The following is a 23979-nucleotide window of genomic DNA, read 5'->3' on the forward strand; positions in this document are numbered from 1 at the left end:
TCCATGTGTTGTACAACTGAAGACTCTTAGGTACTCGAAGTGAGGTATCTTGCCGAATTATGCTTCGTAGGGCTGCAACTATCCAACGCCTATCGGTTAACGATTTAGAAGATAAACCGCATGTCGTATTGCTTCGCCTCACAAAATCGCCGGAACTTGCAAACTCTTGAGTAAGCTTCTTGTAGTGTTCATTATGGTGCAATTTCTTCGTTCCACCACACCGTTTTGTTATGGAGCGTACGGTTGTTAGATAAATCCCTATCCTTTAGTTAAATTTTCCTATTTTGTCGTTAAAGATCCCCATCTCTTAGATTAAGCCATAGGTGGAATAGCACATGGAGGGCATTAATTCAGTTCGATCCCATTTTCTTTTCTATTGGTAGGATAGGTTGTTATTTAAATATGATAATTGAATAACAAACACAATCAGGTCTTCCGCACAAATATTCTCTCTCCCTTTGTTTTCCGTTCGAAGAAGTTTCCTTCGGCTTTTTTTTACTCTGTCCACGTTTTCCTCTCAATTGCCAGAAATCAAACTGTGAGTTGACAATTGATACCTTCCTCCTCGCAAAAATTTGAGAAGTTATGGGATAAGAACTCTCCAGCTCGATAGATTTGCCAGGTTTTCAACTTGTGATCGAATCAGTTTTGAACAAGTCTTTTGAATTTCTTCAAAGTAGGTAATGCCTCTCCCTCTCTCTTTTTTCTTGTGAGCAGGTACACGAAACCCAACTACTATAATAAAAATATTTATTTAAGTAAGTTTATAGATATAAATAAATAAATAAATTTATTTTTTTCCATAAATCAAATAATAGAAAAAGGACAAGTAGGGAAGGAAAAGCGTGTTGAATTCTCACACACCACACCAAATCCAAAGGCTGCTTTCTTCTTTTGGTTCAACTGGTAAATGGAAATTCAACGTGTTCACATGTTTGGAACACTATAGTATAAATGAAATATAATAAAGATAGAGAGGGATGTCTTCAATGATATAATTCCGTAAAAATATTGGGACCTCATGCATAAATATATGTCACATGCATCGGAATATTTTCCCTTAAAATGAATACGAATGCATACATGTTCATCATGTTCCTTCTAGGCATCCAGCAATAGCACTAGAGATGCTAGCCTAACCGGTACGAGTCCCAGGAGGTGTATAAACCACCTTATGGGTCCATATTCACACGTATGGACTGTATGTAGAGTAGTAAATATATACATCTGACGACCCGGATTGAAAAGTCGCCTAAGTGAATACGATCTTAAATGATGGGTCCTATTCATATTGTATGCATGCATTCCCTAACCCCAACAGTGGAGTCACATTATTGGAATATATTGTCTATAGTTGTAATCCATTAAGATTTTTTTCTTTATTTTCACGATTTGGGTTAATAGTATATTTGATATATTTTATCCTATTTTCGAATATTTTTGTCTTATTTCTAAGATTTAGTTCGTATCTGTTATCCTATTTAAATGTTGTTAACATTAATAAATATTGAACTTTCGATCCCACCTATGTTTCTCGGACTTTCGATCCTATTTCTGTTCTTCATTCTTAACATGGTATAGAGCATCATTCTTAACGCACATACTATTCTTATATAGTTCAAGTGAAGGCTAGACACGTTTGGAATGAAAGAAGGATTAGTAGGGAAGGGAAAGCGAGTCTCAAACACAACACATTTGGTTTGAAGGCTGAGCAGATCAGACCAAACCCATGATGCTTTCTTCTTCTTCTTCAAATGGTAAATGGAAATACAATGTGTTCTTGAGCTTCAGAGGGGAAGACACCCGCGGCGGCTTCACCGACCATCTCTACAAAGCCTTAATACACAAAGGAATCTCCACCTTCAGAGACGAAGACGACATCGAAGAAGGCACCGACATTTCTTCCGATCTCTCCACTGCCATTGAAGCGTCGAGAATCGCGCTCGTTGTGGTCTCAGAAAACTACGCTTCTTCGAGGTGGTGCCTTGAGGAGCTGAATAAGATCTTTGAATGCCACGACCAGCTTGGGATGCTGGTGTTGCCCATCTTTTATAAAGTGGATCCTTCTCATGTTCGGAACCAGACAGGAACATTTGCTGAAGCTTTTGCTAAACATCAACACAGATTTGGAGAACATAACCCCAACATCCAAAAATGGAGGCACCTTCTTACAAAGCTCGCCAACCTCAAGGCTTGGCTTTTGGAACCTTGGTAACAAACAATTTCATCCATTTTTTGGTGTCTTCTTCATTAATTATAATTGATATTGTTAGGATAAGTATAATTACTAATCAATGTATATTATGATTTACTATAACCCTACTTATGTACTTGTGCTCCATTCTCTTGGGATTAGGACATATGAATCAGAATTCATCGAAGAAATCACAACGGTTCTATGGAAGAGAATCAAACCGACCTTGAAAGTCACTCAAGAACACCAACTAGTTGGAATCAATTCTAAACTAACCAAACTTTCTTCTCTTTTGAACCCGAACTCGGATGAGGATGTGATATGGGTAGGAATTCATGGAATGGGTGGCATTGGTAAGACGACATTAGCTAGGGTTTGTTACGAGCGAATTCGCGACGAATTTGAAGCTCATTGCTTCATCTCCAATATTCAAGAGAACTTTGAAACCAATGGTCTTCCATATTTACAAAGTCAACTCCTTTCAAGGATGTTTTCAATTGAAAACAACAACAAAGATGTTGAAGAAGGTATTGCTATGATAAACCAAGCGGTTTTTCGAAAAAAGATTTTTCTTGTCTTAGATAATGTGAATTGTTCAGACCAAATCATGGGATTGATTCCAAACAAAGACTCTTTTGGAAATGGCAGTAGAATTATCATCACAACAAGAAATGCAGATTTACTATCAAACGAGTTCGAAGTGAAAAGAATGTTTGAATTGGAAGAACTTACCAACGAAGAAGCCCTTGAACTCCTTAATTTGAGTGCAAGTCTAAAACCAAATTGCTTAGAACACTCCAAGAACATTGTCAAGATTGTGGGAGGCCACCCTCTTGCACTCAAATTATTGGGATCATCTCTAAGAAACAAAGATTTGAGTGTGTGGGAGTATGTGATAGAAGAGCTTCAAGGAGGTGGGAGTATTCATGAAAAAGTTTTTAAGTGTCTTAAAGTGAGTTATGATGGATTGGATGAGTGGGAGAAAGAGATATTTCTAGACGTTGCTTGCTTCTTCAAGGGGAAGAGAAAAAAGCTTGTAGAAGAGATTTTACATGATTGTGGTTTCCATGCTAAAACAAGGGTTGATCGTCTCATTCAAAAATCTCTCTTAACTCTTTCCCGTAACAATAAGTTGAGGATGCATGATTTGTTGCAAGAAATGGGTCGAAAAATTATTCGTCGTAAACCTATTCAAGATCGACTATGGCGTCAGAAGGATATTAAAAACATGGTAAGGTATATTGTCGGTCTGTTTGGAGTGACTTTCTAAATTCTTAAAAATATTGAAAAATCATTAGCTTGATTTGGTGTGATGTGAATTCAGGTTAGAGAATCATCGGTCGAAAGCATATTATTCAAGTCGACAAAAAACGTCGTGGAGTTTCCAAATTCGTTCTCAAGAATGCACGAACTAAGGCTGCTTAATTTTCACAATGTGAGGCTGAAAAATGAGTTAGATTATTGCATTCCAAGTGAGTTAAGATATTTGAAGTGGAAAGGATATCCCTTGAAGACTTTGGTATTCAATTCTGAAGAATATAAGCTTATTGTGCTTCACATGTGCCACAGCAATTTGAAGCAATTTTGGCATGGAGAAAAGGTACCAATCTCATACTATATGTGTACTCATAAAAGTTGTTCTCGTGTTAAATTGATATCAATCTTTACTCTTTGACAGCATTTGGAGAAGCTGAAGTATATCAAACTCAACCATTCTCAGAAGTTGTCCAAAACTCCAAACTTTGAAACTATTCCAAATCTCACAAGATTAGAGCTGGTAGGTTGCACAAGTTTGGTCAATATTCATCCAACAATTTTCAGTGCAGAAAAACTCACTTTTTTGAGTCTGAAAGATTGCATCAATCTCACCAATCTTCCACCCCAAATTTACATGAAGGCTCTTGAAGTTTTGATTCTCTCTGGGTGTTCAAAGGTGAAGAAGATCCCAGAATTTTCAGGCAACACAAATAGATTACTGAAACTCAATTTGGATGGCACCTCTATATCAAGCCTACCTTCATCAATAGCAAGCTTGGATCATCTAACATGGTTGAGCCTAAGCAATTGCAAAAATCTTATCAACATTTCAAATGCCTTGGATAAGATGACATGTTCAAAGCTCGGAAATAGAAAACGAAAGCGGGGCGACGTTGAAACGGTGGAGCTGGACGTGAGACGAACCACACGAAGAACGGACGATGGAGACAATATGTTTAGAAAGATTTTGCTTTGGTTATGCAAAGCTCCAAGAAGTGGCATTTCTGGGATTCCATCACTGGCGGGTTTGAACTCTCTTACAAGCCTAAATTTGAGTGATTGCAAGCTTGAGGAAGTCCCAGAAGGGATTGAGTGTTTGGTGTCGTTGGAATATCTGAACTTGTCTGGCAATAACTTCTCTCGTCTTCCAACAACCATTTCTGGACTCCATAAGTTGAGAAGATTGAACATAAACCAATGTGAAAAGCTTCTTCATTTCCCAAATCTACCGCCAAGGATCTTAAGGGTGATGTCAAAGGGCTGCATTTCATTGAAAGATTTTCTAGACATTTCAAAACTTGACCCTTCAGTTCCGATGTTAAGGGTGAATCTTCAGAACTGTTTCCAATGGACTGACAACAAATGGTTCCCTAAATTGATCACTTCTTGGATGCACAACATGTTCTTCGGAAAACCAAAATTCAGCATCATAGTTCCTATGAGCGACATTCCAGATTGGTTCACGACCACAAAAGTAGGATCTTCGATATGCGTCAAGTGGGACAATGACGCACCGAATGCGAACACGGGTTGCTTTGCGCTCTGTGTCGTTTTTGGACCAAGCAACAACAATGGCACCACCCATTTTTGCTGGAGAATTTTTACATGTGTGAATGTAGCAGACAGTAAGGACCCATACAAAGAAGATCTTGGAGTTGGTTTCTTCTCTTTTATAGGGATTAAGTTAGACCACATTTGGATGTTTAGTGTGCCTCAAAACATTATGAGAAAGATTCACAACAGTACAGGTAAAGAAATTGAGTTTCATTTCTCATCCACATTTACAAAAAGTGTCAAAATAAAAAAGTGTGGAGTTGGTTTGATAAATGTGGAAGAAGAGAGTGAGGTCATGAAACAGTATGTTTTGTTGGGTTGACCGATGAGGATTTGACCGACGATCCCAATTATATTATGTCAAAACAAGTACAAGAGCCAAAGGAAAAACTTGAGGGGAGAGAGCTTTTTGGAACAAAGGAAATGTAATGATAGGAGTGAGATACGTTCATCAAATGTTAAGGTTAGGTTACCTACCGAAGTGCTATGGATATGAGAGATTGATAAAAGAACAGAGTTAAGTTATGGGTAGAAAGGGATAGGTGTGTGATAGATTGATAGAACGATAGCATTAGGATACGTTCCTGTGATGATATGACTAAGGTACGTTTATGCAACGACATGACTGTGATAGGTATAAGAACGTTAAGACTATGATAAGTTAGGGAATGATATGACCACGAAGTGTTTACGATATGATATGATTATGATATATATATTTTGTTGTTATACGATATGAAAATGATATGAAATATGTTACGGTACGAGATATGTGATAAATTGACATGTTTATGAGATGATATATTGTGATGCAATATGTTGCGGTATGATATGTAGATGATGAAATGTTATGTTAAAAGCATGGACCGTTATATTACGTCTCCTAAATTGTGTGTATACAGCATGATATGAATGACATGAAATCACGATAAATGGCATGAAATATAACCCCGTTAGAATTATATATGATATAAGAATTGAAGAATGAGAAACGATATGATATGATATGAATGATGAACGATATGTGAAATGATACAAAGAACGATATGATATGTACAAAACGCTAGTGGTGTTGTATTAAATGATAATGAAAATGGAAAATGTTGGGACTTCATGCATTATATGTGCTCATGCATTGGAGGATACCCCTATTCCGTCACGAGGGTACGGACGCGTACATCCACGCGTACATCCACTAGGCAGGCGAAATATCATTATGTTTTACATAATACTGCCATGACGGTTACTAATTTTAATGGGTGTCAGCAAAAGAAGAGCTATCAGAGCAGGCTCGTCCGACAAGAAAAGGGGTCCAGCGGTGTGCAAACTATCTGGTGAGCCCATACTCGTACGTATAGGCTGTGTGTAGAGTATATGGTACATATCCAAGCTGCCCATTAAGATAGTATTGTAGGAAAAATAGACTGATATGATAGGTCCCGTCATTGCATTCGCATGTTCTTACATTTAACCCCGATAGTGGGGTCACTTACTGAGTATTTCTTAAAATACTTAAGTCACCTACTACCTCTATTTCAAGTTAAGGCAAGGCATTCCTGTACGGCTAACGACGACATCACAACTCGAGACCATGACACATGCATAGGGTAGTCGCATTTATTATCTTAATCTTAGGCTAGAATAGGATGTTTTTAATTTAACGTTTATTTATTTTATTTAGTCTTTTGTTGTGTCATTTTAAAGATGTTTTCAAAACACGTAAGTGCATGACTATGTTTTAAGCTGAATGTTATGTTTTATAAAAGTTTAAATGAAGTATTTCCGCATTCATATTTATGATATGTATAACCTTAAATTAAGTAAAAAATTTCGAGTCGTTACAAAAAAGTACATCTTTTTAAAATGAATTTAACCATTAGATTTATGAATAGAAGGTTTGATACATTCATATTTATGATATGCAAACAGATTATTTATCATTTTAATATGAAGTTAAAGAAAGATTATCATAAGAAACCTCAAAGGTTAGAAGCGTGTGGTTATTATTATCTTTTGTAGGAGACAATTAATGCATTGATGAGACTTAACATCTAATATACATTAGGTAGAACACTCAAATCGAGGCCCGAGTCTCAGGTCGACACGCATATTTGGTCGTGGGTCATACGCTTATGGGTTGGGCCGAAGCGGGTCACAAGCATGGGTCGTGGATCCTTCTCCTTCACCCGAATCTCGTTGGCTTTCTTTCTCCCTCACAGATCTGTTTTTTGGCAACCGTTTCTTCTCGCCATTTCTTCTACCAACGACGACAGTGACACTTCCTTTGAACTGCTACAACCACTACACATTGATACGGTGCCTTAATGTATATTCGAAATTCTAACCTATTTCTAGGTTCCAAATGCTACAACCATTACATGTTAGAATTCCATTCTGCCTAAAGGTGCTGACTTGGTCAACCTGTCTACAATTACCCATATCCCTTCAATGTCGTGGGTAGTCCTGCTATAAAATCCATAACTATATTCTCCCATGTTCACTCGGTGGTGCTTAAGGGTTGCATTACTCCTCCCATTCTTTATCTAGATGTCTTGACCTACTGGCAAATAAGACACTTGCTTACAAATTATGTTATGTCCTCCATGCTACACCACAAAAAATGTTCTTTCAAATCCTGATACATCTTATTGTCACCTGAATACATAGCAAATGGGGAGTTATGTGCTTCGATTAATATCTCATTTTTTAGCTCTTCCATCGCTGGCACGCATAGTCGCCTTTGGCATAACAATCCACCATTAGATGATTTAGAGAAACCGTCGGCTGGTTTTGCCGTAAGTTGATCTAAAATCTTGGTTAATCTAGGATCTCCTTTTGGAGAATCAATGATCTGGTGTCAGAGACGCTAGCCCGACCAGTATGAGGCCCAGGAGGTGTACAAACTGCCTTTTGGGTCCATATTCGCACGTCTAGGTCGTGTGTAGAATAGTAAATACACATTCGATGACCCAGATTGGAAAGTTGCCTAAGAGAATACTGTTTTAAATGATAAGTCTCATTCATATTATATGTGTACATTCTGTAACCCCAATAGTGGGGTCAATTACGTAGTATTTCTTGAAATACTCAAGTCATGTACTACTTTTATATTTTAGGTAAAGGCAAGACACCCTTGTACGATTGACGACGACAATGCATTAAAAACCATGAAACCTACATAGGATAGTTGTATTTATTTTTTGTTGACTTTAAGATAGTGTCGGTCGTTGCGCTTTGAATACTTTTCTCGGTTTTATTCTAATGTACTTTATCTTTTTTCTCCCCATAAATGAAATAAGTACAAGTAGGTAAGGGAAGGGAAAGCTAGTTGAATTATCAAAGCCCCTTTAGAAAGAAGTCTCACACAGCACACACATTTGGTTTGAAGGCTGAGCAGATCAGACCAAACCCATGATGCTTTCTTCTTCTTCTTCTGGTTTAACTGGTAAATAGAAATTCAATGTGTTCTCGAGCTTCAGAGGTGAAGACACCCGTGGCGACTTCCTAGACCATCAACCTATGAAATTCAATTTAATCTATGTAAGCCCATGACATCAGTTTCAAGTTTGAATTCTATAAAATTATTCTCTAATTGTCCATGGTTAAAAGTCTTGAAATGTTATATATATATATAGCCCTTTGTTTTTTATCCCTCTGATCCTAGTCTTGATCCAATGTGGAGACAAGGTCGGTTCGTTATACCCTTCATGACTCGTTTAGGAATAACCAATTCAGGGGGAGTTGGTTGGATTATCACAGGAGAGACTATAACGAATCCCCGGGTATTTGGAGTCGTCCTCGCCTACAACCGGCCAGAAAGGGAAGGACTTTTCCCTCTGGGGGTAGGAAAATCATGATCGGATAGCGGACCCAAAGCTATGGAACTAACTTGAGTGTGGGTCTTTTGTCGAAATGGAATGGCCTTATCTTTTTCTTTTTCGTTAATATATACATATATATATATATATATATATATATATATATATATATATATATATATATATATAAAAAGATATTTTCATATCTTATTTTCTATTTTCTTGCCATTTGTTTTTATTTTTAAATTATGTTCACCAAATCTTTTCTCAATCTTCCCTCTCTATAATTATTTTCAGTAAATAGATTTTCATTCTCTTAGCCAATTTTAATTAATTGTTTGACCTCTCGTCTTACAAATTTGCTAGAACTGCCAAATTCTAACGTATTTCCTATAACTCTAGCAGAAATATAATTAATTGGATTCGATCTAGTAAAATATTGGATAAACGAAAGAAAATCTGATTCTAACTTTATTTCTTGTAAACTAACTACGAAGCAAAAAGAATTCGATTTACTGTAAAAACAGACCAAAATCTAATGAGGTTGGGACGGGAGGTTGGTGGAGAGGAGTGGATAAGATTTTTCGTTTTTTAAGTAATCATTTTTTTGTTAATTTATTTATTATTATGATTTTATTAACGATTTTTTATATAATTATGATTAGTTTTTGTTTATTATTATTATTATTATTATTATTATTATTATTGCTATTACATCATACAGGTCTAAAAGAAACTTTCATCCCGGAAGTGTTTTAATCTTGGAATAATTCGGGTCCTTCTTCTAAAAGTTGTTTGTTAAGTGTTGAAATATCATTAAGGACAAATTCTTAATAAGTATACCCTAATCCTTATGAGTCATAAAACTTTTTTTTGCATGCATAAAACTTTCGTCAGTCTATCACTTGGTATTCATAGAAACTTTAATTTCTGTTTAAGTGTCTTGCGTGATAGTTACCTATTTTAAATTTTGATTCATACTCCAGAATTGTTTTAATTCTTCAAAATCTTCATACTTACTCTTAATATTGTAAATGAGTCTCATATAAATTTTCCTAGTATTTTGAGACTTCTAGGATCTGGAAAACTTCATATAATTTTTATAAGGGTCTTTTGGTCATTTGTCACCCTAAATCTTTGTTTAATTCTTGAACGTATTCCAATGGCCTTGTAACTTTGTGGAATCCCTTTACACCATGACATACGGCTCATCAATACATAATTATAGGGGCATTTTAGTCATTTTACATCTATACTTGGTTTAGCCCGTTATCACAACCTAATGGTCAACAAATTTTGTACATAACATTATCATGTCATAATGAGCATTTTCCTAAAATTTCATGTGCAACATAATTCATGTAGTAGGTTGGTGGCTCAGGCGCTTCATTGAAATAAATGTTCATTTGAACAATAAGGTTGGCAAATTTACTCAATCTTAATTCCAAAATCCTCACTATATTTTTTTTTCATGATGATTACACGATCAATAGTTTTACTAGTTTCTTGCATTACATTGTTCTCTACATTGCATTACATTGTTCTTTAAAACTTCATCAGCATACTTTCTTTGACATATAAAAATACCATCTAATCTTTGTATTACCTCTATTCCAAGAAAAATTTTCATCTGACCTAAGTCAGTCATATCAAACTCTTTCTTCATGGAACGTTTAAACTTCTCCAATAATTCTTCATCGTCTCCACTAAATAAAAGATCATCAACATAAATGCTTACAATAAGATTTTACCTCCCTTCCTCTTGATGAAGAATGTCTGCTCATTGGAACTGCTTTTGAATCCTTCCCTGATGAAGTAGAATTCTATTCGACTAAACCAGGTTCTAGATGCTTGTTTTAATCCGTAGAGAGCCTTTTTGAGTTTGTACACCATCTCTTCACTTTCCTTTTTCTCATAGCCTTTTGGTTGTTCAACAAAAATATCTTCTATTAACTATCATATAAAAAAAGCTGATTTGACATCTAACTGATAGAGTTTCCAACCTTTTTGGGCGGCAAAAGCAATGATCATTCTCACAGTATCCATTCTGACCACATGTGCGTACACTTCCGTATAATCAATTCCATGCTTTTGTGTGTAGCCTTTTACAACCAATCTTGCTTTGTATTTACAATCAATTCCATGGATTTGATTTCTTCATCCATACCCAATCTCCATTTTGGTCTTTTGTCAGCTTCCTCAAAATTCACAGGATCTGAAATCATTAAGTGTGCCATATTTTCTTCATCCTCTTCAGATAAGCCTTCACCATAATTATAATCTGTTAACCATATAGGTGTATGTCGATTTCTCCCCTCCATTATTGTCAAATCTGGTGCAACAGTTACTCAAAAATTATTTTCAGCAACTGGTTCAATTGTTTCAGCAACCGGTTCAGTCGTTTCCTCTGTGATTTCTCCTCCTTCCGCTGTGTTCTTATCAATTTCAATATTTCCCCCAGTCCAATTTTTTCATTGCTCTCCATTTACCCATTTTTGGAAATGGAGTCCGATGTTGCTTGCCTTTCATACATGCCTCACAGGTGGTGTTTGGAGCTACAATTTGCGGCAGACCTTTTACCATATTTTTGTGTTTCAAGGTGCACAAGCCTTTGTAGCCGAGATGACCATAACGATGGTGCCAAAGTGTTGACTGATCCGTATTTGAAACTTGGAGGCATATTTCTTCATTTGTTGTGGTATATGCTTAGTACGACAAATAAACAGCTGATTTGCGCTCATAATTGACTCTGCTATTTTTCCTTTTTGTGGATGATAATGTCAGAATTTAGTGCAACTTATTTTAGTTTGAATTAGTTATGGAATATATGATATTCGTAATATTGAAGAATATATTAGTTAGGCAATATATCTTAGATATTCGTAATCAGTTGAATTTGAATAGTAGTAGATTTAGTTAGTTTATATTTTCCTGGCAGATATTATTTAGTATCTTGTATCCTATTTAAAGGTTGTGAATATCAATGAAGATTGAACATTCGATCCCAATTCTTTTTCTCATTCTTAAATCTGTATTCTTTCGTTGAGTAATAATATTTTCATATCTATGCACACTTTTGAGTGGTAGATATTGCGTCAGTTGGTATCAGAGCCAAGTTGGTACGGTTTAATATTATTACTCAACGAGATGAATAGTGGGAGTGCTTCTATGGGTATAGCTATGGAAAAGCTGGTTGGCAATAACTATAGTTATTGGAAGTTATGCATGGAAGCTCATCTACAAGGGCAAGATTTGTGGGATTTAATTGAAGGTGATGACACAGACATTCCAGCAGATACTCCACAGAATGCAGAATTACGCCGACAATGGAAGATCAAATGCGGAAAAGCCTTATTTACCTTGCGAACTTCGATTAGCAAGGAGTATATTGATCATGTTCGTGATTTAAAGTCACCAAAGCAAGTATGGGATACACTTCAAAAGTTGTTCACTAAGAAAAATACCGCTCGACTGCAATTTGTAGAGAATGAACTAGCTATGGTAACGCAAGGTAATTTTTCTGTTGAAGAATATTTTTTGAAAGTGAAAAATCTATGTTCTGAAATTTCAGAATTAGATGCTGAGGAGCCAGTGAGTGAGGCTCTATTACGGCGTTATCTTATTCGTGGATTACGGAAAGAGTTTATGCCCTTTGTTTCCTCAATACAAGGGTGGGCAAATCAGCCTACAGTAATTGAACGGGAGAATCTTCTTTCCAATCAGGAAGCCTTGATTAAGCAAATGACTAGCAGTAACGAGTCTTCCCGAAAGTCAGAAGATGTGTTGTATGTCAAAGATCAAAGGAGACATAATTTTCATTCAAAGCCTTCATCTAGCGATGGGAATCAATTAAGAAGTGAGGAGTCGTCAAAGAAGCCATTCAAAGCTTGTTACAGGTGTGGAAAACCAGGCCACTTTAAACGAGATTGTCAGGCGAAAGTGGTGTGTGATCATTGCGGAAAGCCAGGCCATATTAACCAAACTGACGATTTCCTCATCTTGGAGAATTTAGATCAAACTACCAATTCGCAGGATTCGGCTACTGATGCTCCGCCCCAGCCTGACCCAGAAATAGCTGCACTGCTTGATGATGATGATTTATCACGATTTGGTTCTGATGTTGAGGACTTGGAGGAGGATTTGTAGTTCAGGTAAATTTATGTGAAGAAGGGGAGGATGGTTCAATGGATAATAAGTTTAGTGTGGCTAAGGATTCTGAGAAGGTAACAGGAAGCCAGAATATTGTTAATAACAAATCTTTTGCCGACGACATTTTTTAGGATGCAGATGTTGACCATGTGGAAGATAATGTTGATAAGCCACGAACTCGGCGGCTTTTGGTTGATCGATTCGACACCCTATTAAGTCAGGACTATGCATCTAGTGACAACGGTGACAGTGCTTGTGATGAGCATGATGGTTGGGTAGCTGAAGATGAGTCCCTTGCTCAAAAGCTCAAGCATGCCTTTGGTGATCATAGTAAGGATGACTTGGACCTTGACCAAGGATATAAAGCTTCTGCAGATCAAGAGCTTTTGCAGTCTGCCAGTGATGTAATTCACCAGTGTATGGAGTATGCTGAGTCTGCACAAGTTGAGATGAATTATTACTCTTTGTCATTAGAATTGGAGCAATCAAAAGCTCAGATTCAATCATTAGAGGGTCATATCAGTAATTTAGATCCTGCCGTTAAGGCCTTGGAAGAGGTCATATTCATGAAACCAGATGATGTTGATGCTCACTGTGATTTGCCATCCGCTTTGCATGCAATGAGGGAAGATGAGCGAGCAATTGAGGTGTTTCAGAAGGCAATCGACTTGAAGCTTGGCCATGTAGATGCTTTGTATATTTTGGGTGGACTTTACGTGGACTCAAATGGTGAAGGAGCTTTTATAGTTGTTGAAGCCTCAAAGTTTAAGACCATTGGAGAGAATACTATTTTGAGACCGGAACTGTCAAATGCTCTCAAAATTAGATCTTTTCAGAAGATTACCCGATTGAATCGCTGTGATGTGGAACTTATTAAGAAGGAAATCATTGAACATGATGTGTCAAAGTCTTATTCAGGTGGTAGCATGCCTAAGAAGTCCATACGCAAGCCTAGCTGGAAGAAATTCTTCGTAGATTGTTTTGTTCAAGAGAAAGTGTTAACGCAGGATGTTGAATTGTAGGAAATACATACTAACGAGCAAGTTGCAGACATATTTACTAAGATACTTGTGAAAGTGAAGTTTGAAGTTTTTCGTAAAGGCTCTCGGAGTTATTACGAAATAAGCTTGCACTAAGGGAGGCTGTCAGAATTTAGTGCAACTTATTTTAGTTTGAATTAGTTATGGAATATATGATATTCGTAATCTTGAAGAAGATATATTAGTTAGGAAATATATCTTAGATATTCGTAATCAGTTGAAAGTTATGGAATATATGATATTCGTAATCTTGAAGAATATATTAGTTAGGAAATATATCTTAGATATTCGTAATCAGTTGAATTTGAATAGTAGTAGATTTAGTTAGTTTATATTTTCCTGGTAGATATTATTTAGTATCTTGTATCCTATTTAAAGGTTGTGGATATCAATGAAGATTGAACATTCGATTCCAATTCTTTTTCTCATTCTTAAATCTGTATTCTTTCGTTGAGTAATAATATTTTCATATCTATGCACACTTTTGAGTGGTAGATATTGCGTCAGATAAATGCTACATACACCATCTTTAAACAACACTGCTACTCCTTTTTCTTGTAGTTGTCCAACACTCCAGAGATTATTTTTTAGTTCAGGTACCCAATACACATTACTAATAGTGCAACGAACACCATGCAAAGTTAATTTCACTACACCCTTTCCCATAACTTTCATACTTGTATTATTTCCAAGTTCGACAATGTAGGAAAATGTCTTGTCTATGCTTGAAAACATACCTTCACTTACACATATGATTTGAGCAACCAGAATCTAAGAACCAAGCAACTCCTTTTTACTTCATGTCTTTCCATATGAGCCATTAACAACATTTCATCCTCTTCTTCCAGCTCTACATAATTCAATTCCTTATTCATGTTTGGACATTTATATTGAAAATGACCTAAGTCATGACACCTATAACATGAAACAGTTGCTTTGTTCAAAGTTGATCTTCCTCTTCCGCGTCCTCTGCCCCTGTAAGTTCCTCTTCCTCTATTACTTATTTTCGTTCGTCTTTCGACTTTTAGAACTTGCTCCTCTCCATTAATGCTGGATCTTCAAAAATTTTGTTCAGAAAATGACCTAAGTCATGACACCTATAACATGAAACAGTTGCTTTGTTCAAAGCTGATCTTCCTCTCCCGCGTCCTCTGCCCCTGTAAGTTCCTCTTCCTCAATTACTTATTTTCGTTCGTCTTTCGACTTTTAGAACTTGCTCCTCTCCATTAATGCTGGATCTTCAAAATTTTTGTTCAGAAAATGACCTAAGTCATGACACCTATAACATGAAACAGTTGCTTTGTTCAAAGCTGATCTTCCTCTTCCGCGTCCCTGCCCCTGTAAGTTCCTCTTCCTCTATTACTTATTTTCGTTCGTCTTTCGACTTTTAGAACTTGCTCCTCTCCATTAATGCTGGATCTTCAAAATTTTTGTTCATGCACCACTAATGAACTTTGTAATTCATCAATAGACACGTTATCAGTATCTTTGGATTCTTCAATGGATATTACAACATAAGTAAATTTTTCAGTCAGGGTACACATAATTTTTTCTACAATTTTCTTGTCTGGCATATCTTCTCCATTGCCTCTCATCTTGGAGATTATCATCACTCTTGCAAAATAATCTGTGATACTTTCATCCTTCTTCATCTATAGGATCTCAAATTCACTCCTTAATGCATTAAGAAGAGATTTCTTCACCTTTTGGTATCCACCAAATTTTCAAATTCACTCCTTAATGCATTAAGAAGAGATTTCTTCACTTTTTGGTATCCACCAAATTTTCGCTTCATTGAATCCCAAACAATCTTGGTTGTGCGACGATCCAAGATTTTTTCAAAGATAGTACGATCAATTGCCTGGAAGAGGTAATGCTTCACGTGGCGATCTTTGAGTCTAGCATCATCAAGGTGGCCCTTTTGTGCCTCAGTTAGCATATTCCTTCCTCTGGTTCTGAGAAACCAATCTCCACCACACTCCATAAACCCTATGCTCTGAGCAAATCTTCCATCAGCTCACTCCAATGATCATAGTGACCATCTAAGTGAGGGATCTTCACTAGAATTTTGTCTTCACTCGTACTCTCTCTATTTGATCACTCAAACATTGCGGCTCTGATCCCAATTGTTAGGTTTTGACATAACTAAGCCATAAACATAAACAATTAAAGTTTGAAGTGATTATATTATTGAATAGGTTTTTATAGCTTTACAAATTTTACAAATAACATAAATAGAAACTAACCAAAAACAAAGATAGTAAACAAATCTTATAAAATATTTAAACTAAATACCTACTAAATACTCTCTAACTATTTTTACGTAATCAAATTCTTCTAACGAGAATTACCCAACCTTCTAGTTGATTCAGAGACAATGTCCTCCCTCTGTAATCCTAGTGTATCCATCACTCAAGTCCATTTTAAATCCTCCCTCTGTAATCCTAGTGTATCCATCACCCAAGTCCATTTTAAATCCTGGTTTCTTAAATTTAAGGTATCTTGACAACCTCAAACTGTAATCCTTCTCCATATGCCTCTAAAATTTTGACCATGATCGTAACCCCTCATCCAAACTATGGCTCAATACTTTTAAATCACCTCATAGTTTTCATACGTGCGGTTGTTCTTTTTTTTTTATTATTATTATTATTATTTTCAATTCGTATTAAGTCAGGAAAGTTTTCTAACATCTCATTACTTACAAAGCTTCCATTAAAGACAATTATGTCATTTACCAATCAATTTAAGTATACAATGGTTTAAACTTTTATGATCTTAACTCAGCCCAAATCACTTACTTTTTATTTTTTTATACCGATACATTAATTTCATATTTATATACTTCATAGTGACAAAATTTTCTTTCGATACTACCACTTTTAATATCTATAGTATACTATAAGTTATTTACATCTATCAAGCTTCCTGATTCATTTTTATTTCATCTGAAACTACTTACTCTTTAGTATACGATACATTCCTTCCCATCTCTATGGTCATAACTCTGTGTAGTTTATCTATGTTCGAGACGTCTAACTAAAACATATGATCTTGCTTAGCAAAATCATTTTCACGCATACACTAACATTTAGTAGCTTACTAAAACTATAGCTACCATTCACAGTAACAACCTCAGTAAATTAAAACATCATCAATACATCATTTACATTCACATTCCATGCAAGGTAAAACATAACCATTGAGGTAATTGTTGTATGAATTGCACATTATGAAATGACATGTTAAAACCATGGAGCGTTATGTTATGTTTTCTAAATTGTATGTATACAGCATGTTATGAATGACATGATATCACGACAAATGAAATGAAATGTAACCCCGTTAGGATTATGTCTGATACGTAGACTGAAAATGAGAAATGACATGTTAAGCATGAAAGATGATAGCGGGATTATATTCATTAATGATAAAAGTAGAAATATTGGGGACCTCATGCATTATGTGTGCTCATGCATTTGGGGGATACCCCTATTCCATCACGAGGGTACGGACGCGTACATCCAATAGCAGGACAACGATCGTTATGTTTGCATAGCGCTGCCGTGACGGTGACTAATTCTAACAAGTGTCCGGCCTAAGGAGCTTCTAGAGTATGCTCGCCGGACAAGGAAAGTGGCCCAGCGGTGTGCGAACTGACTGGTGAGCCCATACTCGCATGTATGGGCTGTGTGTAGAGTATATGGTACACGTCCAAATTTACTCGTTAGAACAGCATCGTAGGAAGACAGATTGAAAGATAGGTCCCATCATCTCATTTGCATGTGATTGTTGCATTTAACCCCAATAGTGGGGTCACTTACTGAGTATTTCTTTATATACTCAAGTCATGTGCTACTACATTTTTCAGGTTAAGGCAAGGCATTCCTGTACAGCTGACGATGGCATCGCAACTCGAGACCATGGCACATGCATAGGATAGTGGTATTTATTTTCTTAGACTTAGACTAGAATAGGATGTTTTTAACTTAAACGCTTATTTATTTTTATTTAGTCTTTTGTTGTGTCATTTTAAAGATGTTTTCGAAACACGTAAGTCCATGGCTGTGTTTTAAGATAAAGGTTATGTTTTATGGAATTTAGATGAAGTCTTCCGCATTCAATGTTTATGGTACGAGGGTGACACTTCCTTTGAACGGCTACAACCACTACACATTTATACGGTGCCTTGATGTATATTCGAAATTCTAACTATTTCTGAGTTCCAAATGCTACAACCACTACACGTTAGAATTCCATGCAGCCTAACTATTTTACTCATGTATAATTGTACCCTATTGTCCATTTTAAAGATGGTTGTACCAGACAGGAAATGTGCTGACTTAGTCAACCTATCTACAATTTACTCATTAGAGTATATTCCTTGAATGGGTAGTCCTACTATAAATCCATAACTATATTCTCTTAAGGGTTGCATTACTCCTCCCATTCTTTATCTAGATGCCTTGACCTACCGACAAATAAGACACTTACTTACAAATTATGTTATGTCCTTCATGCCACACCACAAAAAATGTTCTTTCAAATCCTGATACATCTTATTGCCACCTGAATACATAGAAAACGGGGAGTTATGTTCTTCGATTAATATCTCATTTTTTAGCTCTTCCATCGCTGGCACGCATAGTCGCCCTTGGCATAACAATCTATCGTTAGATGATTTAGAGAAACTGTCAATTGGTTTTGCCGTAAGTTGATCTAAAATCTTGGTTAATCTAGGATCTCCTTTTGGAGAATCAATGATCTGGTGTCAGAGACGCTAGCCTGACCAGGCCCAGGAGGTGTACAAACCGCCTTTTGGGTCTATATTCGCACGTCTAGGTCGTGTGTAGAAAAGTAAATACACATTCGATGACCCAGATTGGAAAGTCGCCTAAGAGAATACGTTTTAAATGATAAGTCTTATTTATATTATATGTGTGCATTATGTAACCCTAATAGTGGAACCACTTACTTAAAATACTCAAGTCATGTGTTACTTTTATATTTTAGGTAGAGACAAGACACCCTTGTACGTTTGATGACGATATTGCATTAAAGACCATGGAACTTGAACATGGTAGTTGTATTTATTTTTGGTAGACTTTAGGGTAGTATCGGTCATTGCTCTTTTAATAATTTCCTCATAAATGAAATAAGGACAAGTAGGGAAGGGAAAGCGAGTTGAATTATTAAAGGCCCTTTAGAAACAAGTCTCACACACCACACATTTGGTTTGAAGGCTGTTCGGATCAGATTAGACCAAACCCATGATGCTTTCTTCTTCTTCTTCTTCAATTGGTAAATGGAAATACAATGTGTTCTTGAGCTTCAGAGGGGAAGACACCCGCGGCGGCTTCACCGACCATCTCTACAAAGCCTTAATACACAAAGGAATCTCCACCTTCAGAGACGAAGACGAGATCGAAGAAGGCACCGACATTTCTTCCGATCTCTCCACTGCCATTGAAGCGTCGAGAATCGCGCTCGTTGTGGTCTCAGAAAACTACGCTTCTTCGAGGTGGTGCCTTGAGGAGCTGAATAAGATCTTTGAATGCCACGACCAGCTTGGGATGCTGGTGTTGCCCATCTTTTATAAAGTGGATCCTTCTCATGTTCGGAACCAGACAGGAACATTTGCTGAAGCTTTTGCTAAACATCAACACAGATTTGGAGAACATAACCCCAACATCCAAAAATGGAGGCACCTTCTTACAAAGCTCGCCAACCTCAAGGCTTGGCTTTTGGAACCTTGGTAACAAACAATTTCATTCTTCATTAATTATAATTGAAATTGTTACTATAAATATAATTTCTTTTCAAAATTTAACAAAGGTTAAGTATTGTCGATCGTTGGTAAAGTTTACAAGTATGATGTTTAATCGAGTTCATAAAAAATTATATGGTAGTGTCATTTCGGGTTGGTCCAAAAGATTTTTTTGAATCCAACTAAACCCGTGCGCACCCTTATTTATATGATAGTGTCATTTTTCTTTTTTTTTTTTAATAATAAATGGGATGGGAAGATTTGAATCAAGATGTGAAGATAGGTAGTACATTTTAATTACCATTAAGCTATACTCACTTATTGATTAGCTATAATTACTAATCAAGGTATATTATGATTTACTATAACACTACTTATTTACTTGTGCTCCATTCTCTTGGGCTTAGGACACATGAATCAAAAGTCATCGAAGAAATCACGACGGTTCTATGGAAGAGAATCAAACCGACCTTGAGAGTCATTCAAGAACACCAACTAGTTGGAATCAATTCTAAACTAACCAAACTTTCTTCTCTTTTGAACCCGAACTCAGATGAGGATGTGATATGGGTAGGAATTCATGGAATGGGTGGCATTGGTAAGACGACATTAGCTAGGGTTTGTTACGAGCGAATTCGCGACAAATTCGAAGCTCATTGCTTCGTCTCCAACGTTCAAGAGAAATTTGAAACCTCTGGTCTTCCATATTTACAAAGCCAACTCCTTTCAAGGATGTTTTCAATTGAAAACAAAGACATTGGAGACGTTGAAGAAGGCATTGCTATGATAAACCAAGCGGTGTTTCAAAAAAAGATTCTTCTTGTCCTAGATGACGTGAATTGTTCAGACCAAATCATGGGATTGATTCCAAACAAAAACTCTTTTGGAAATGGCAGTAGAATCATCATCACAACAAGAAATGCAGATTTACTTTCAAACGAGTTTGAAGTGAAAAGAATGTTCAAAATGGTAGAACTTACAAACGAGGAAGCCCTTCAACTCCTTAATTTGAGTGCTTGTCCAAAACAAGATTGCTTAGAACACTCCAAGAACATTGTCAAGATTGTGGGAGGCCACCCTCTTGCACTCAAATTATTGGGATCATCTCTAAGAAACAAAGATTTGAAGGTGTGGAAGTATGTGATAGAGGAGCTTAAAGGAGGTGGGAATATTCATGACAAAGTTTTTAAGTGTCTTAAAGTGAGTTATGATGGGTTGGATGAGTGGGAGAAAGAGATATTTCTAGACCTAGCTTGCTTCTTCAAAGGGAAGAGAAAAGAGCTTGTAGAAGAGATTCTAAATGGTTGTGGTTTCCATGCCAAAATAAGGGTTGAACTTCTCATTCAAAAATCTCTCTTAACTCTCTCGTATCACAATAAATTGATGATGCATGATTTATTGCAAGAAATGGGTCGAAAAATTGTTCGTCATAAACCTATTCAAGATCGATTATGGCGCCAGAAAGATATTAAAAGCATGGTAAGATATATTGTCAGTCTATTTAGGGTCTAGGGTTTACTTTCTAAATTCCTAAAAACATTGAAAAATCATTAACTTAATTTGGTATTTTGTGAATTCAGGTTGGAGAAGCATCGGTCGAAAGCATATTGTTCAAGTCGACAAGAAACGTTATGGAGTTTCCAATTTCGTTCTCAAGAATGCACCAACTAAGGCTGCTTAATTTTCACAATGTGAGGCTGAAAAATGAGTTGGAATATTGCATTCCAAGTGAGTTAAGATATTTGAAGTGGAAAGGATATCCCTTGGAGATTTTGCTATTGAATTCTGAAGAATGTAAGCTTATTAAGCTTCACATGTGCCACAGCAATTTGAAGCAATTTTGGCATGGAGAAAAGGTAACAATCTTATATTATATGTATTATATGTATTTTGAGATTTCACATCGGTTGAGGAGGAAAACAAAATACCTTTTATAAGGGTGTGGAAACCTCTCCTAGCAGACGCGTTTTAAAAACCTTGAGGGGAAGCCCGAAAAGGAAATCCCAAAGAGGACAATATCTGTTAGTAGTGGGTGTGAGCCATTACAAATGGTATTAGAGCCAGACACCGAGCGATGTGTCAACGAAGAGGCTATTCTTCGAAGGGGGTAGACACAAGGCGGTGTGCTAGTAAGAACGCTAGGCCTCGGAAGGAGGTGGATTGTAGATCCCACATCGGTTGAGGAGGAGAATGAAACTCTCTTTATAAGGGTGTGGAAACATCTCCCTACCAGACCCATTTTAAAAACGTTGAGGGGAAGCCCGAAAGGCAAAGCCTAAAACAAATCTTCTAGCGGTGGGTTTAGTTAAATTGATATCAATCTTTACTCTTTGACAGCATTTGGAGGAGCTAAAGTATATCAAACTCAATCATTCACCGAAGTTATCCAAAACTCCAAACTTTGAAACTATTCCAAATCTCACAAGATTAGAGCTTGAAGGTTGCACAAGTTTGGTCAATATTCATCCAACAATTTTCACTGCAAAAAAACTCACCTTTTTGAGTTTGAAAGATTGCATCAATCTCACCAATTTTCCACCCCAAATTAACATCAAGGCTCTTGAAATTTTGATTCTCTCTGGCTGTTCAAAGCTCAAGAAGATCCCAGAATTTTCAGGCAACACAAGTATATTACTCGAACTCCATTTGGATGGAACCTCCATATCAAGCCTACCTTCATCAATAGCCATCTTGGATCACCTAACCGTGTTGAGCTTAACCAATTGCAAAAATCTTATCAACATTTCAAATGCGTTGGATAAGATCACATCTCTCAAAAGCTTAAATCTTTCGGGATGTTCGAAGCTTGGAAATAGAAAACGAAAGCGGGGGGACGTCGAAACGGTGGAGTTCGACGTGAGACGAACGGCACGAAGAACGGACGACCGAGACAATATCTTTAGAAAGATTATTCTTTGGTTATGCAAAGCTCCAACAAGTGGCATTTTTGGGATCCCATCACTGGCTGGTTTGTACTCTCTTACAAGGCTAAATTTGAGTGATTGCAAGCTTGAGGAAGTCCCGGAAGGGATCGAGTGTTTGGTGTCGTTGGTGCATCTGAATTTGTCTCGAAATAATTTCTCTCGTCTTCCTACGAGCATTTCTCGACTCCATAACTTGAAAAGATTGAACGTAAACGAGTGCGAAAAGCTTCTTCATTTCCCAAAGCTACCACCAAGGATCTTAAGGTTGATGTCAAAGGGCTGCATTTCATTGAAAGATTTTCTAGACATTTCAAAAGTTGACCATTCATATTTCATGATAGAAATGAATCTTATGAATTGCTTCCAATGGGTTGACAACAAAGAGCTCCATAAATTGATCACTTCTTGGATGCAAAAGATGCTCTTTCGAAAAGGACCCTTCAACATTTTGGTTCCCGGGAGCGAGATCCCCGATTGGTTCACAACGAAAAAAATGGGATCTTCGATATGCGTCGAGTGGGATCATGATGCACCAAACGCCAACATGCTTCGCTTTGCACTCTGTGTCATTTGTGGACCGAGCAACAAAAAAGACATCCTCGATGTTCCCTTCACTATTTTTGCATCGGTGACTGGAAAAAACCGTAACGACCCAAATTTGAACAATGGAGATCTTATTGTTGGTGCATTCAATGTTTCAGGGATGAAGAAGTTAGACCACATTTGGATGTTCGTCTTGCCTCGAACTACGACTCTTACAAGAAAGATTCGCAACTGTAAAGAGATTGAGTTTCGATTCTTGCTCCAATTTAATTACAATCAAACTGTTATCCCAAATGTCGAACTAAAAAAGTGTGGAGTTGGTTTGATAAACATGGAAGAAGAGAGTGAAGCCATGAAAAGGTATGCTTCGTATATTATTGTAAAGAACAGAATGAAGTCACTATTGAAGTATTGATAGATTATTTACCATAACCCTTTGTAATATCATTTAATATCATTTTCTTATCTACCATATATGTTACATTAATAATTAAAATTTCATAAGTCACACCTCATCACTAATATTTGTTAGGTTGGGTTGTAACCCTATTTTCGGGCTGGTTAGGTTGACTTAACCAAAAAAAAATGGTCAACTTTCGAATTAACGCAAATTTTTCGAGTTTTCCAAACATTCAATCCAACCTAAACTAAAAAAAAATCTAACCAAATTCAACCTTTATTATTTGAGTTAGTTTGATTATCTGATCATACGAATACATTCTATGTTTTTCTT

At 36.6% G+C, this 23979-nt stretch overlaps 2 protein-coding genes across 2 annotated transcripts; both read left to right on the plus strand.

The window, feature by feature from the left end:
- The first annotated feature begins 1638 nt into the window (after positions 1–1638).
- Positions 1639–5819, plus strand: LOC111796911 (TMV resistance protein N). The gene is made up of 4 exons (XM_087124680.1): positions 1639–2211; positions 2357–3425; positions 3519–3794; positions 3873–5819. The coding sequence occupies exons 1-4, from the start codon at positions 1730–1732 to the stop codon at positions 5325–5327; spliced, it is 3282 nt and encodes a 1093-aa protein (XP_086980806.1). The 5' UTR covers positions 1639–1729; the 3' UTR covers positions 5328–5819.
- Positions 5820–19235: 13416 nt separating this feature from the next.
- LOC111796910 (TMV resistance protein N) lies at positions 19236–23672 on the plus strand. The gene is made up of 4 exons (XM_087124679.1): positions 19236–19767; positions 20187–21258; positions 21360–21635; positions 22117–23672. The coding sequence occupies exons 1-4, from the start codon at positions 19283–19285 to the stop codon at positions 23659–23661; spliced, it is 3378 nt and encodes a 1125-aa protein (XP_086980805.1). The 5' UTR covers positions 19236–19282; the 3' UTR covers positions 23662–23672.
- The last annotated feature ends 307 nt before the right edge of the window (positions 23673–23979 follow it).

The sequence above is a fragment of the Cucurbita pepo genome, chromosome 6, assembly GCF_057944985.1.
Source record: "Cucurbita pepo subsp. pepo isolate OVF chromosome 6, ASM5794498v1, whole genome shotgun sequence".
In the NCBI taxonomy this organism is placed as follows: domain Eukaryota; kingdom Viridiplantae; phylum Streptophyta; class Magnoliopsida; order Cucurbitales; family Cucurbitaceae; genus Cucurbita; species Cucurbita pepo.

Bases quoted from the DNA above. Each gene is read 5' to 3' on its own strand.
- LOC111796911 (XM_087124680.1), top strand. From the start codon at position 1,730: ATGATGCTTTCTTCTTCTTCTTCAAATGGTAAATGGAAATACAATGTG. The intron at 2,212-2,356 runs GTAACAAACAAT...TCTTGGGATTAG, and splicing joins GCTTGGCTTTTGGAACCTTG to GACATATGAATCAGAATTCA. The intron at 3,426-3,518 runs GTAAGGTATATT...ATGTGAATTCAG, and splicing joins AGAAGGATATTAAAAACATG to GTTAGAGAATCATCGGTCGA.
- LOC111796910 (XM_087124679.1), top strand. From the start codon at position 19,283: ATGATGCTTTCTTCTTCTTCTTCTTCAATTGGTAAATGGAAATACAAT. The intron at 21,259-21,359 runs GTAAGATATATT...TTGTGAATTCAG, and splicing joins AGAAAGATATTAAAAGCATG to GTTGGAGAAGCATCGGTCGA. The intron at 21,636-22,116 runs GTAACAATCTTA...ACTCTTTGACAG, and splicing joins AATTTTGGCATGGAGAAAAG to CATTTGGAGGAGCTAAAGTA.